Below are 15490 nucleotides of genomic sequence, written 5' to 3' on the forward strand. Positions count from 1 at the left end.
GACTCTATAGAAATAGTAAGAGCTGTTCCCATATATCTAGAGTAAGCTTTGCTTTTCTTAGTTTTTTTAAAAAAACCCATAGAATCTTTTCTAAAGCAGTGACTCTTCTGCGGTACATTACACAGTGCTTTATTTAGCATTAGTGTTGTGGGAAAAATCACATTCTAAGAAGAATTGAGCTGAAACCACTAAAACTAATCTTAATTATCACTTCTGGTGAATTAATGTTTTAAAGGCGGAATCAAGGTTTATTTTCAGGAATGTAGTGATGTTTGTATTGAACTCTAATGCTGTGTACAAACAAAAAGCTATTAAAGCTCCCAGGTAGGATTCCTCTGACAAGTTAACTTCCCCCACCCCCCAAGTGTATTTATTATTTACAAACACAAAATTGGCATTAAGATTTTTCTTAGCTCCTAAATCTCTACTAAAGCTTTTCCAATTGGGCATAAGACACTGGGGAAAATTTCTTTATCGATTTTTTTTTACCTGCATAAATCTTTATTTTCCTTCTTTCAGATGCGTCTACATCCATACATTACTGTGTTTGGCTGAATTCCACTCTAATATGATGCTCCATTATGCACCATACTGTGATGACCTTTCTACTCCGAAACCTGCTGGAGCCTGCCCTTGGCCGTGGGGTGTCAGCCAATCACTGCTTGTTCCACTTGTTGTACATTTTATTTTTGAGTCTTTTTCTTTCTCATATACAGAAAAATAGTATGAAAATAAAATAAATGTATGAAACAGTATTAATGCAGAAATGTGCTACTAATGGATGTCTGAGTCACCAGAAATTCCATTCTTAAAGAGGCGGTTAGCACCTATTAGACTTAACAGTGATGTCTTTTAAAAAATCCAAAGGCATATTGCAACAATAAGTTTGAGACTTTGTGTGAACAAAGGGAAATTCAACCTCTTATGTCTTTGTCTTTAATACATTAAATACTGATTTTGAATAAAAATCTAAATTGATCAATATTTTTAAGTGCCATGTAATCACAGGCCTGTCAGATAGTTTTGTTAGAGTGAAGGATAATATCTTTTGCTCATTCTGTGTGTGTATTTTTAAATGCTGTTTTGTGTGTTTGTGTGTGTTTCCATATATGTGTGTGTGTATATATATATATATATATATATATATGCTGGAACTTTGAGCAATATTTATAAAAATATTGTCTGTAAAACAAGTTTGAGAAATTAATTTTTTATATTTATAATGGGCACTGTAATGGATTGATTTTTTTCTTAATCTTGAAATAGTGGCCAAGATATTTATATCATTTTTGAATTTATTTTTTAATTCTTTAAGAAAATTTAGAACTTTTCACTTTCATTTGCTAAAGTCACTGTAGTCACATTCGGAAGGAATATGTGGCTTTCTGTTCTTTATGGACTACGTTTATCAGAAGTCCATATTTATTAAACATCCTATTTGATGTCAGATAACGTAAACTCAAGCAGCTTCAAAGAGTTCAGCATGTTACATATTATTGAGAGAGCAAGTGACTGAATTTTAGTTGTATAAGCAATATTATAGGTAGGTCAGGGAGTCCTCTGGATGGCCCCTCTACCTCTTTATGTTTGTATTTTTATGTCTTTATTTGTTATGTCGTATATGTTTATGAGCCTAGAAAATAAGTGTTCCATACGTAAAGTTTAATAATTTTGTAATACATTTACCACGCTGTCTGCCCTATTAAAATTTTCCACAAATTTGGGAACTAAGAATGCCAAATTCTCAAGATTTTTTGGTGAATCACTCTCAATATAAAAGCCACTTAAGAAAAATAAATAAATAAATATTGGAAGGACATTGGAAGTGATAGGAAATGCATTGTAACCCCTGTGAATCTCTAATGTATACCTGAGGATTTTCATTTTATAAGCTGTGTATTTAATCTTGCAAAAGGGAAATTTTCAGAAACATCACTGCAAGTACAGTAAGATTTCTGTATAAAACTTAATTATCCTCAACCTCTCATTTTGTTTTGAACACAAGGACTAGTGTAAGAAACTGGTGAAAGGAACCTTACCAATCTCTGCTTCTTGAAAATGCTGTTTTCCTCATTCCAAATAGTAAACGTCACTAGATATTCTTCAAATGTAAACCCTGTAACAAGTCATATCAACTCAAAAACAAATTACAGAAAAATCAAAATCTAGAATTTTGGGTTAATTTAATGTGCAATCACATAGAAGTGATATTTATGAATACCTTCACAAAGAAGAACATTGTAAGTTAGCATTTTCTAAACAGGTTGCAACACACTCTTGAGGTATGAATCAATTTATTGAGTCTCTACCACAATTAGAAAAGTACAAAATAAAATAGAAAAATTCAGAGTACATCACCCATAGTAAGAGTAAATATTGACTTGTGCAATTTTTGTTTCAGTTGTGTTTGTGTGGAGGTGTGTGTTTCTGTTCTCGGTTGCTATGTTAAAAATATATCTTATTGTGGAAGCAGTCGAAAAGGTTTGAGAACCAGCACTCTAGACTGGGGTAGGAAGTTATGGCTATTTACTATTATGACTGGAAAAACATAGTAAATCAAAGCAAGAAAAAAAATGCTGACACTCTCAACGATTTTAGTGTACTATTAAGCTGAATCAGAATGATCAACAGCATACTGATTACAGCAACATTTATCAACAGTAAAAAGCTTTTGAGAAGTCTATTACCATTCCTCTACTATTCTTGTGATTAAAAACAAAAAATCTTTGAACACGTGCCATTGGTTTATTGACCAGATACAGACTCCCAGTCCCCCTTCCCCAGTCCCTTACCATGCCCAGCGCCTCCCCAGCTATTCCTCACCCAGCTGTTGCTATCAAACTCAGGTCTCTAGGTCAGTGAGTCTCCTTTGTAATTACTGGAACTTACCATTTATGGAGGTGCCTGTGGACAATGGACAGGTTTGGACAGAGCAAACCACATATTACCCTGTATAGTTTAGCATGTGGATATTTTATTTTAAACTAGAAGACAATAATTAATTCTCCATTTCAAAATCTGAGAAGGAATATGAGATGCTAGAGACTGGTCTATTTTAGAGTAATTCATCCTTTGGATAAAGTTTTTTCCTTTATCTATCAGTACCGGTCCTGGTACTAAAAGAATAATAAGATAGAGTCTTTGCCCTCATGGAATTAATATATTATAAAGATGATAACAGGGCAGAAAAATGATACTTCATTTCATTTAAAAATTTTATTCTATTTTTTTAAGAGACAAGTGTCTCATTATGTTGCCCAGGTTGGATTCGAACCCCTGACCTCAGGGGATCCTTCTGCCTCAGCCTCCGAGTAGCTGGGATTACAGGTGTCCACCACCACATTGGACAGAAAAATGATAGTTTATATTTGTATCATGCTTCTTAAACTTCAAAGCATTGAATACATGTTTGCTTATTTGTACCACAGAACAAACTGTGAGGAAAAGCACCAGTTTACCAAGGTGAGGATACTGAAATAATGAACAGGTTTTTCACGACTCTAATGTAACTAACTTAAAAACCTTATAACGTCTGTGAAAAAAAATATTCAGTCATAATTCAAGAGTACTGAAAACATTTGAGGGAAGTTTTGAAATGTATGTTTTGGAATATAGAAGAATTCCTTAAAACAGGTCCAGTTTTTCAAACATTTTGAGTCACAAACTGCACTTCATACTACTAAAAAAACGTGCTTGCAGGATTAATTTGGAGATCCAATTATTCGACTGGACTTATGAACTACAGCCACATATGTGATTAAAAAACAAAACCCTCAAGAATTAGGCAAATCACTTTATAACCCTAACGGTATTTTTTAGGTTATCTTCAAAAAAAAAAACACAAAAAAAACCTACCAAAGTCTTTTGGGAGCAATTCCACAGTTGGAAATATCTCTCTGGGAATAATTTTCTATCTGCAACTTTGCAAAACACTTTCTTTGATGTGCGTGATTTTTTTAATCCATTCATTTTTTAGAAAATGTATTAATTTTCTTTTTTTTTTTTTTTTTTGAGACATAGTCTGGCTCCGTTGCTCAGGCTGGAGTGCAGCAGCACAGTCACGGCTCACTGCAACCTCTGCCTCCCACGTTCAAGCGATTCTTCTGCCTCAGCCTCCCAAGTAGCTGTGATTACAGGTGCCTGCCACCATGCCTGGCTAATTTTTTGTATTTTTAGTAGAAATGCAGTTTCACCATTTCGGTCAGGCTGGTCTTGAACTCCTGACCTCAAGTGATCCACTCACCTTGGCCTCCCAAAGTGCTGGGATTACAGGTGTGTGCCACTGCGCCTGGCCATAATTTTCTATATCTTTAATACACACTGAAAGGCTTTGGAGTGAAGATACAACAACAACTAGAATAAGTTCCCTGTCTTCATACATAGGACAATGAAAAGTAATATACATGAGGCAAGGGAGACATGAAGCTCAGAGGGACTGCCGTCAAGTTTTTTTTGCCATCACAGTATTTCCAGTGCCCAGTAGAGTGCTGGGCTTAGAGGAGGCACTCATAAATGCTTGCTGAACAAATAAACAAAGGGCCTAGGCTTTGTTGCTAGGTAGCCTGCAGATCCATCCACGTTGGATTGTTGGAATATGGGGTGGCTATTTTATATTAGGCTCTGAGAATCTCACAGTTGCTATTTTCTGCCCCTGCTGGGTGAGTGTCTCCAAGATGAAAGTCTACCTGCTGTGTTGGCCTGAGTCCCTGCCTTCCTTGTGTGGTGTGTGACCCTTGTTTCGGTAGCACATGGGCAATTCTCTGATCTCCCCGCTTCCCTTCTTCTCCTTGGTGGTGTCAGCACGGAAGCCTTAGAAAAGCTAAACTCAAGCAAATGTTTGAGGCAAGTAAGAGACGCATTGGTTGTACAGTACGCTTTGACATTTTGAGGGGGTATGAAGAACAATCACAAAAACGTACAGGTTTTTAGCATTTTTCTGAATATCATTATCTGGAGAAGATGTAGATACATGTGCACACAAACACACCCACAAACCTCTGTTTTCGTCAACTGATATATTCCTGCAGATATTATTCCTTCGTTGTGCTAATCCATGCTCACCGATAAACTTTCCATCTTTATTCAGTCAAATGTCAAGCAGCCATGTTTAAAGGTGAGGCGGGGCATATCTTGGTTTACTAAGCAAGGACGTATATGCCGTATCTTGAGAGCAACGGGCAGTGATTTGAGAGCAGAGCGATGCCTTGCAACTGAAAGTCACTTCTGAGCAGCCCAGAATTTTCGAAGGACTCCTCCTTTAAAGTGTAACTGACCGTAAGTGACCTCTGAAGCAGTTTGGTTCAGAGTTTAGCTTGCCAGGGTGTAAACTGCTCTAAGTGGATAACTAGGTCAGCAACTCACAGAGATCAATAGTCCTTAAGAAACGGGAATTTTGATTAGGGCCTTGAGGAAAGATGGGGTAACCTTGGGTAGCTTAGAAGACTGAGACTTTTGTTAACGTATCTTGAATTCTAGCGAGGAGTTGGGGAGGTAGGGTGAGATTATATCAGCGAAGGATGTTCAAGCCTGACAAAAGCAAATGTTTGTGGCCTGGAATTTTGGGCCAGGGCCTTGGTGACCATAAGGATGCCAGTAAACATCATGCTATATGATTGCAAGATTCGTGTGAAAAAGTAGGAAACCTTCACTTCTTCCTATTTAGACCAAGTGGCTTGTTTGGGTTTGGTTTTTGTTTTCAGGCTAGAAAATTCAGTCTAACTGCTTCATCTCCATTCATTTTCTGCTCTCATACTTATGGGAGATAGAGGAGTACAAAGAAGAAAAAGGGGAAAAAGAAAGTAGAAAAACTGCGTGGCACCATACCTGACTCCTCTCTACTGCTGTTAGACAAGTATAGTAAAAATAGTTGCCACTTTTGACACATTGTTGCCCCACAGTGGTTTCTTACCCTAACTTAACTGGAGTAAGCTGAGACTTAAAGAGGATAACAAAGGCCTGTTTTTCACTGTTGGAAGAAACTTGAAAAAATACAAATAACAAAAATCTGTGGGATATTTAGAGCAGACCAAATGTAAAGAGCTCTCCTACCCCATACTGGTTGGATGGACTAAATATTTCAATAATTTGAGAGATAATATATTTCATTTATTTACCTGTAATCTTTTAGCAAAACAATAAAGATTAAATGGAATTAAAACTATTTTTAATTTAAAAAATCGGGGTGATCTCATAATGTGGTGTGGGACTGTGTTAACCAAGTGTAATAGGCCTGTGATTTTTATCTGGCACAAATGTCATTTTAGTTTTTTTAATTTATTTTATTTATTTATTTTTATTTATTTATTTTTTTTGAGACGGGGTCTCGCTCTGCCGCGCGGGCTGGAGTGTAGTTGCGCGATCTCGGCTCACTGCAAGCTCCGCCTCCCGGATTCGCGCCATTCTCCTGCCTCATCCTCCCGAGTAGCTGGGACTACAGGCGCCCGCCATTGCTCCCGGCTAAATTTTTTGTGTTTTTAGTAGAGACGGGGTATCACCGTGTCAGCCAGGATGGTCTCGGTATCTTGACCTCGTGATCCGCCCGCCTCGGCCTCCCAAAGTGCTGGGATTACAGGCGTGAGCCACCGCGCCCGGCCACAAATGTCATTTTAAATGCAGATTTTGCATGCCGCATTCTCAGAAAATCAGTTCTAGGAAGTCTGTTCTATCGCCTAGAAACCTAGTTAGTTTTAACACTAACCCCCATTCTCCATTCTGATTGCAAAATGTAAGCTATGCTAGTGAAATTGGGAGTTACAGCTTTTGAAATTCTTACCACCTTCTTACTGGTTTACTCCTCAAAGGTCTCTGGAAAAATAGAAAACTAAAGCTGGATGAGGGAATCTAAATCTGCCTTCTAGCCCCAGCTCTGTCACTGATTGGCTGGTGTGACCTTGTGAAGTCCCGTTCAAGTCTTGAAGTCTCTGGAAACTCCTCTTCTGTCACTTTAGATTATAACTCCTGCTCTGATTACATGACAGGGTTTATGGGAGTCATATGAAACATTTGCAACTTTTTGAAGCACTAAAGCAACTGAAGAGAATATTTCTAATTATCTATGAATTTCTCTAACCTCTTTTTCAGTTGCATTTACACTTTTGGGGGCATTTTCAATATATTATATTTAAAATATAGGCTGGGTGCAGTGGCTCACACCTGTAATGTCAACACTTTGAGAGGCAAAGGTGGGAGGATCGCTTGAGCCCAGGAGGTCGAGGCTGCAGTCACCTGTGTTCACGCTGCTGCACTCCAGCCTGGGTGACAGAGGGAGATCCTGTCTCAAAAAATACGTATGTATACATATATGTGTGTTTGTGTGTGTGTGTATGTATTTGTTACACTTATCACTTGTTTGATCTTGTGATAGCTTCTTATCCTAGTCACTGTCTTCAAAGTTACAGTAATTTCAGATCAAGGTGCATCAACCGAGTGTGGCCCTCCACATATACCAGTAGGCACTGGGTATTGTGAGAATGACTTTCAGTGCTGTTGACATGTCCCTGGTAAAGGTGGAGAGGTAAAGCTTGTTGTCATAAACTAGGTAGTATAGGAAAAACTCACAATAGTTTGATAACATTCTTTTTTACAGTTGAAAAAATCCAGGTTAGTAGAGAGAATCTATGTGAGTCTACTCAGGATGTTATGACAAAATACCCCAGACCGGGTGTCTTAAACAACAGAAGTTAATTTTCTCTTGGTTTGGGAGGTTAGAAGTCTCACGTCAAGGTGCTGGCAAATTCAGTTTCTGATGAGGTCTCTCTTACTGGCTGTAGGTCTCTGCCTTCTCTTTGCATCCTCAGGTGACCCTTCCTCTGTGCCTGAGTGGAGAGAGAAAGCTCTGGTGTCTCTTCCTCTTTTTATAAGAACACTGGTCCTATCAGATTAGAGCCCTAACTTTATGACCCCATTTAACCTTAATTTTCTCCATAAAGGCCCTATCTCCAAGTACAGTCACATTGGAGAATACAGGGCATAATTTAGTCCATGATAGAATCTATTATTTTCTGAGCAAAAACACACTGGACTGGACCATTGTTTCTTCATGAGCTTGTCTTTATTACACACAGCCCGTCCATTCCTGGGAAAGTACGCTTCCCATTTTAAAGGAAACTTTCCTTCCCTTGATGAGCTCCAAAAAACCAACCTTATGGATCTGTTCTTAAATTAAAAAAAAAAAAAAGTACAATTACTATCGTTTTTGTGAAAAATATATGAATCTATACTACGTTTGCATGGACATCAAATTTAAAATACATTGTTTAGCTTACTATATCTAACTTATTAGGCACATCACTGACTGCTGTCTGCAATGTTAAGCTTTCATGGAGATTTCTGACATTAAAGAACATCTTAGTTTTTTTTTAATTCTGCTAACCAATAAGTGCATGAGGGTATATTAATTAATGTAAAATCAACATTTACATGAAACAGTCTAAAAACTGTTTCACAAATTTAGCAGTTCTTTTTAATGGCAATATTCATATTTAGTCTTAAAATTTTAGTGCATTTTCAGCATTAAAATGAAAAGCAATAGGAGTTAAGTGGAGAGGGAGTCAGTTGAAACAGAAATGTAGTCTTAATATTCTTCTTATGAAAGCACAGTCTCAGTGGATTTTCATGCACAGTGGCATAATTGGTCTGACATAGATCCAGTGGGTCTGATTTCTCATGGCATATGGAAACTGCCAGGCATGTAACCAAGGCTGGTACCACGCTCTGAGTGACTCTTCACTATTATTATGTATGCATGCAATACACGTTTTATCATGAGACCAATCCATGGACAAATTAAAAATTATGCTTTTGTTCCCTTTATGCTTTTCAATGTTTAAAATAAAATAAAAATTTCCCATGATAAAATTAATAATGAGCAACCTGGAACTATATATATTATATATATTATATATATATAAATATATATTATATATTATATATATTATATATATATAAATATATATTATATATTATATATATTATATATATAAATATATATTATATATTATATATATTATATATATATAAATATATATTATATATTATATATATTATATATATAATATATATTATATATATATTATATATATAATATATATTATATATATATTTTATATATAAAAAATCTATATATTTTAATATATATTTTATATATATATAAAAATATATATTATATATATATATATATCTCTTTGTCCAGTGTGCTGTAGGAGTGATGACTTTGTGAGGGTAATACAGGATAAACTCATCAAAGTCCAGAAGGGGAAATTCCTCCTTCTTTTCCTTTGGTCAGCATTTCTAGGCAACAAAATGTAACAGCGAATAGACTTTTTCTAAGAAGTACCTTTCTAAGCTTCTAGAGCTAATTTTACATTTGACCCTCTACAATTAATATTATAAACTTTAACAGTTCCCTTGTTGAGGGAAATGGCAATAATGATGGTATAAACAAATATATATTTTTTAAATTGCATCTAAATCTGTTTTTCAGTGTATTTAACTGTTGAACACAAGGATCAATTTCATATACAGAGATGGCATTTCTGTTGGATTTAGGAACAATAGATGGTAATGTCTGGATTTTTCCCAAACTAATGCTTATACTGTTAGGTCAAGGATATTAAAATTTACTCTCTTACTAAAACTTGATGTTTTCTTTAATGTTTTACCTTTAATAAGAAATGTATGTGTGTATGTATTTATGTGTAGTGGACGTATTCATATGCATATATACATATACATACATGAAACACACAGAAAGAGGTAATGCGGTTGACATTTCAGAAAGAAAATAGTGAATCACTACTATATGCCAATTATGCTTAAGGTCTATTCCAGGCACCAGAGAAAAAGTAGTAAATGAAACAGAAAAAAGTTTCTTCCTTCGTGGAGTTTCAGTTTTAGTGTTGTAATATGTAAATAGTATATCAATGATAATATGTAAATACATAAATAGCTAAACTTGCATTGCACACTATATTTTAGGCACTGGTCAACATATTTCACATATATTAACTCATTAAATAGTGATAATGATAAAGTAACACCTATAATTATCTTCATTTTTAGTTTTCGAAGCAATGTGCAGCAGCGTTAAGTAACTTGCTCATGGTCACACAATTTGTAAAGTGATAGAACTGAGGTTTAGGTAAGGACAGTTGGGCTGCAGAGGCCACTCTCTCTGCCACTGTGCATATATGAAGTAGAGGGAACACATCTATTTTACAGCCAACTAGTTCTGTGAGAATGGAATTGGATTCCCTTGCTTCTCTTCCCTTCAGTGATATTTCAACCTTGCTATTTTAGTATCTTGTACTATGTTCTTGAAATTAGGTCACTCTGTCCAATTTTTAAAAAAATAGTTTCACCTTAAATCTTACCTTATGCAAAACAAAAGATGGGAAGATGCATATTAGACCAGTTTTATCCTGTGCTTTTGGGAAACACTTCATAAAATATATTTTTTTCATTATTTTATTTCAATATTCTTCAATTCACTCATTATGTATATAGTTTGTTATTTATATCATTAGTACAGGTAGGAAAAAATAATTTCATTATTTTTGTTGATTGCCAATTGATTCAGGATAGGAAAATGCCTTTTCATAGAGAATAACATTTTGACTAGGATTTTTTTAAAAGTACATTTTGTTTACCTTTTACAAAAAAAAGATACATGTTTTTCTCTTGAGGTTTTTTTTTTAATCTTTCACAATGTTTGAAAGAAAATAAAGTGAAAGTGAATTACTTATACAAGATTCTAGTTTTACCTAAATTAGTTGTTCATTATTAAATAGTCAATTAAAATATGACCTATGTCATCTAACAGTTTTTTTAAAAATATCATTTTACTTCTTATTAAAAGCATTTATATAAATTTTTATGATACATGCTTTTTTTTTCAAAGAATATGAAGCATTTTTAATCAGCTAAAGTGTACATAAGCAATACCAAAGCCCATCTGAAGTTAATTCTTTATGAAAGCAATGGTGCAGTGATTTTTTTGCTGTGACATTGTGTTCTTCATGTGTGGATGACGCTTTTCATTGTAGGATTTTTTTCAACTGAGATATCTCAAAATATGATCTTTGTAATATAACTTTGATATTGGTTATATAATGTTTTTAATACATATGATCTGAGTTGATATGAGTATCATTAGAATGATTTAAAATTTTAGACTTCAAAAACTAGTGAATTAACTATGCGAGGCTGTTTCCTTAGTCCACTTATGCATTTATAGAGTTTTGTTTACTCAACAGTAGATGGTTTTTTTTTTAGATAGTGTGTCACTCGGGCTCAGGTGATTCTCCCACCTCAGCCTCCCAAATAACTGGTGCTGCAAGTGTGTGCCACCATATATGGCTAGTTAAAAAAAAAAAAAATTATAGAGACAGGGTTTCGCCACGTTACCCAGGTTGGTCTGGAACTCCTGATGTTAAGCCATCTGCCCGCCTTGGCCTCCCATAGTGCTGGTGTTACAGGCGTGAGCCACTTCACCTGGCCAACAATAAATATTAAAACATTGCCACCACTGCATTTTTTCCTAGGAATGGAAATAAAGTATGCTAAAATTGTAAGGAACCCAGTCAATCCCCTGCAGGTCCCAATGCCCAACATATCATTCAATGCCCAATGCCCAGCATATCAATGCTCCTTATCATTCTTTTGAAAGTTTAACTCCCAGTTGGAAACAACCAACTTAGAGGCAAATAACTCTGGAAGTTGAATAGTGTTTGTTATTTGCTGACTGACTGTGGGCACCACAAATATAATCTGCAATTACTATATGAGTAGAGTATAAGCAAATTAGGGGCTGGAACAATCTGGCTCGATTTGGAAAGCTGTTTCAAATTTAGTGTCTGAAAGCGGACAATTAATTTTGAATCTATAAACGTCAATGAAAATATTTGTATGCTTTCAAGGAGGGTTCAAGAGAAGAAGAAAAGATTGAGGATGCAGCGTGTTTTGCATGATCTCATTGTAAGAACTTGATGAAATTTATGATTTGCTCTGTGTCTATTATTATCATTCTTGCAAGATGTTTCCTGGATACACCAGGAATACGCTTGTGAGTCTTTGTATTCACTCAGACAAGTGGCAGTTGTTTTCAGTCCTCAGTAAAAAATAGTGTAAACACTCACCTCACACAGTTAATAATAAAATTGTATGTTTATCAGTTCTTGAGAATTCATGGCTATTAATTTTGATTTTTGATTTTTTTTGTAAAATTAGAACAGTTATTGTCAGAGCACAAGTCAGGGCTTCCTAGTGGCAAATAATCATGTAACTGCGCTGCTTAGCCAGACAAATAGTTTAATGAAGAATTTATGCTTACCATTTCAAATATTATCTAGAATATTGCTTGCTAATCATTAGATGAAGGCGCACCCTGGAGGGATATGAAGTGTCTGATGTCTCCACTGTGTCGTATTGCTGTTAATAGGATAGCATATGCACATTGTGAAGGAAGAACAGACATGGCTTGGAAAAAACAAATTGATCCATATAATATAGTACTTTTACAACCTACATGTATATATGGCTATATGCATTTCTCTTTAGAAATGCTGGGTTCTACATTTTAAGCTACAGAGATGCTGTGCAAAGAAAATGAAAGTGATTTGTGTGAAGCCTAAACAAAGGAAATTCAGAAACATTTCTAGTCCTAATTATTATATCATGCATATTTGTGAAACTTACCTGGAGTTCAGAGTTGACAGGTGTGATGCCCTTTTGATCTTTGTCATTAGTATACTAAAAGAGTGCTGCCACTTGAGCTGTGAATTTTGTTTTAATTCGGCTTCATATGAGAAAGAAAAAGAATATTCATCACATACTGCTTCATATCAAAAGAAATTGAAATGCAGAAAGATCCTCACATCTAAAAGCCACATAACTTACCATACAATATGCCATCATATTAGTGGTTACAATCCTGGCTAGGACGCAGATACAGATTTTACAAGATTTATTTTAGTCTTGATCTCTGATGTTGAGCAAATCACTCAACTTCTCTTTATCTCTGTTCTTTAATTAATTCATCTAATACTCTCTGGGAAATGTAAGACACTATAAAAATCCAAGTGACACTTTGGATATTGATTAATATAATATCGATTACATATTATTGTAAATAAACTAGCTTTGGGGAAGATGGTGGGAAATATAAACAAAAATAAAATAATGATGCCAAAAACTGAAGCTAATATTTTCCTAAGGAAAAAAATAGTTTTTTCAAAAAGAATATCTTGTAACCAAAAATAGCAGAGTTACATTGTCACATTTTATTCCTAGCATTCATCTGTGGAGGAGAATTGAAGACATATTATTTTATCACTCTGCACAAAAGCTGAAATGTCTTATTGAAGAAAGGAGAGAAAATATGCTTCAGAGCTAGAGAGGAAAGTCTTAATTTACAAAAGGAAAAAAATCAAGGATTTTGCTCAGGGGTTCAAAAAATGGCTTATTTCTTTTTTATCACTTAAGCTGGTTTCTTGCTGGGCCTTTTTACTGAATAATTGAAAAAAAACTGGGTGGGGGAGGGACTTTTTCATCAAAGGAAAAAGATAGAAATAAATGTACTAAGGGAATATAGATAGGAAGTTGTATCTTTCTGTACTTTTATGATTGACTACATTTTCTCCTAAACTTATAGTTGAAAAAACCTGAAAAAATATCGGCCTCTGAGGAAAATCCTACAGAATAAAACATAGCATTCTCTGCTCCTTCAATCCTTCTTCTCAATCTTTCTCTCTCATACATACACACACACACACACACACACACACACGTATACCTCAACAAGCTCAAACTACTTTATGTTTTAAATCAGTCATAATTTATCTTTGCAAACTAAAAAAAAAATCAGTTTGGTGAGCATTGAAACTTTGGGGGAATATTGGCATTTTTGAAAGCTGCTTTCAGAATAAGTATTATTAACTATCTCACTAGATTTCAAGTTGTGGAGGAAAATTACTAGAATAATGACTTGGGCAAAGTAGAAATTCTGTACTTGGCAATCTTCCTGAAAGACATGGGATTGTAGGCAATCTATCTCCGTTGATTCTTTAGAATGCTCTACAACAGTCAGTTTATGATAGTCTGAGGTGTTGCTCTTTTCTTTCCCCAGTGGCATCCTGTAAGCTTTTGCACTTACTCTATCTTCATTTTTCCCGCCAAGCTGTTTTCTCACTGTCTCAGAGGAAGTCAGAAGTCAGTATCCACCAAGCAGCCAAGTGGTAGGATTTTAAACACTGAATGTTTTTTCAACTTCAGTGTCCCAGCTGCATTGAAAAAACCATAAAGGACTAACAGACTAACAAATTTACATTTTTAAAAAAATCAGCAAGTTTCCAACATTCCTTGATTCATATAACTAAAGGTCAGTAAAAGCAAAAGAGTTTCCTTAGGCTGTGTCTCCATTAACCTATATGATTCGAAATAAGGTGGGACCATAAGTAAGACTCTAATAATAATGTAACCATGATTTACATGTCCAATGGGTGTTGTTCATTCATTTATTTAACTCCCAATTATTAATGTTCCATTACGCTAGTAGTATGAAGCAGGAGCTGACAGTCTTGTAGGGGAGACAGACTTGTTCAAGAATAATTATAATGTAGTATGATAAGGGTTATAATGGGAACCATATGTACCCTGAGGAAGGACTGACTGATTCCTAGAAAGGATGACACTTGACACTTGCCTCACAAGAGTTAGAATATGGCTTTGATTTCCTTCTCCTTTATCAGTCCTGCATCAGTCTTGCAACCTTGGCCATAGGGCATCAACTATTCTCACTGGAGCTGAGTTGGGATGTATTTTTCTTCACATTCCTCCTTTACATTTCAACAAGTTTTTGCTTTTAACAGATTGCTAATGGATTAATTCTTTAATTGTCAATCCTAGAACCAGTTAATGAGCAATTCCCATTAGCTTCACTGTATTTTAGTCATTCTATGATTTTGACCAAAACTGAACTTATTCACTGTAACTGTTCACCCTGAATTCTTCACTCTTGGCTCTAAATGACTTTTAGTTATTTTTAGATGTCAAATCACCTTCAGATGGAACTTTTGCCATCATCGAGGAGATTGAAAATAGAGGGACAGATGCTGTGAAGCGATTTCCAAAAAAACAAGGAGTTTATATAAAGAAGATATATAGACACTTTTAATCATAGAAACATTTCTGGAATGTTTACACCCTCCCATGGCAACTTCTTTGAAGAGTACAATTCATCTGAGTCATAAATTATATTTTCCTAAAAACAGTCACGTAATCTCATATTTTTACATCTTGTTTTTTTTTTTATGAATTGGTTGTAGAGGGTGTTCTAGCCCTGGGATATCTGGAGAACAATTATAATGACTTTTTTTTTTTTTTACAATTTCTAATTATTTTTAGGTGGCTTTCATTTATCTAGTGCTCTCCTTTTCACTGGAGCACTTATCATGTGTCCTATTAACACTGGTACTTGTTATCAGCTGGCTTTCAG

General features: G+C 35.0%; 1 protein-coding gene across 8 annotated transcripts in view; it reads left to right on the forward strand.

The window, feature by feature from the left end:
• The window catches only part of PCDH7 (protocadherin 7), a 428766-nt gene that overhangs the window by 13716 nt on the left and 399560 nt on the right, over window positions 1–15490 (forward strand). Inside the window, exon 2 of one of the 8 annotated variants that reach the window (XM_034958421.4) lies at window positions 520–6003. The exons of the other annotated variants lie outside the window; for them this stretch is intronic. Within the exon in view, the coding sequence (XP_034814312.1) occupies window positions 520–555 (36 nt within the window). The 3' untranslated portion in view covers window positions 556–6003. Of the gene's footprint in view, window positions 1–519; window positions 6004–15490 lie in introns of those variants that run through there. 8 annotated transcript variants of the gene reach the window in all.

The sequence above is a fragment of the Pan paniscus genome, chromosome 3 (assembly GCF_029289425.2).
Source record: "Pan paniscus chromosome 3, NHGRI_mPanPan1-v2.0_pri, whole genome shotgun sequence".
Taxonomy (NCBI): Eukaryota; Metazoa; Chordata; class Mammalia; order Primates; family Hominidae; genus Pan; species Pan paniscus.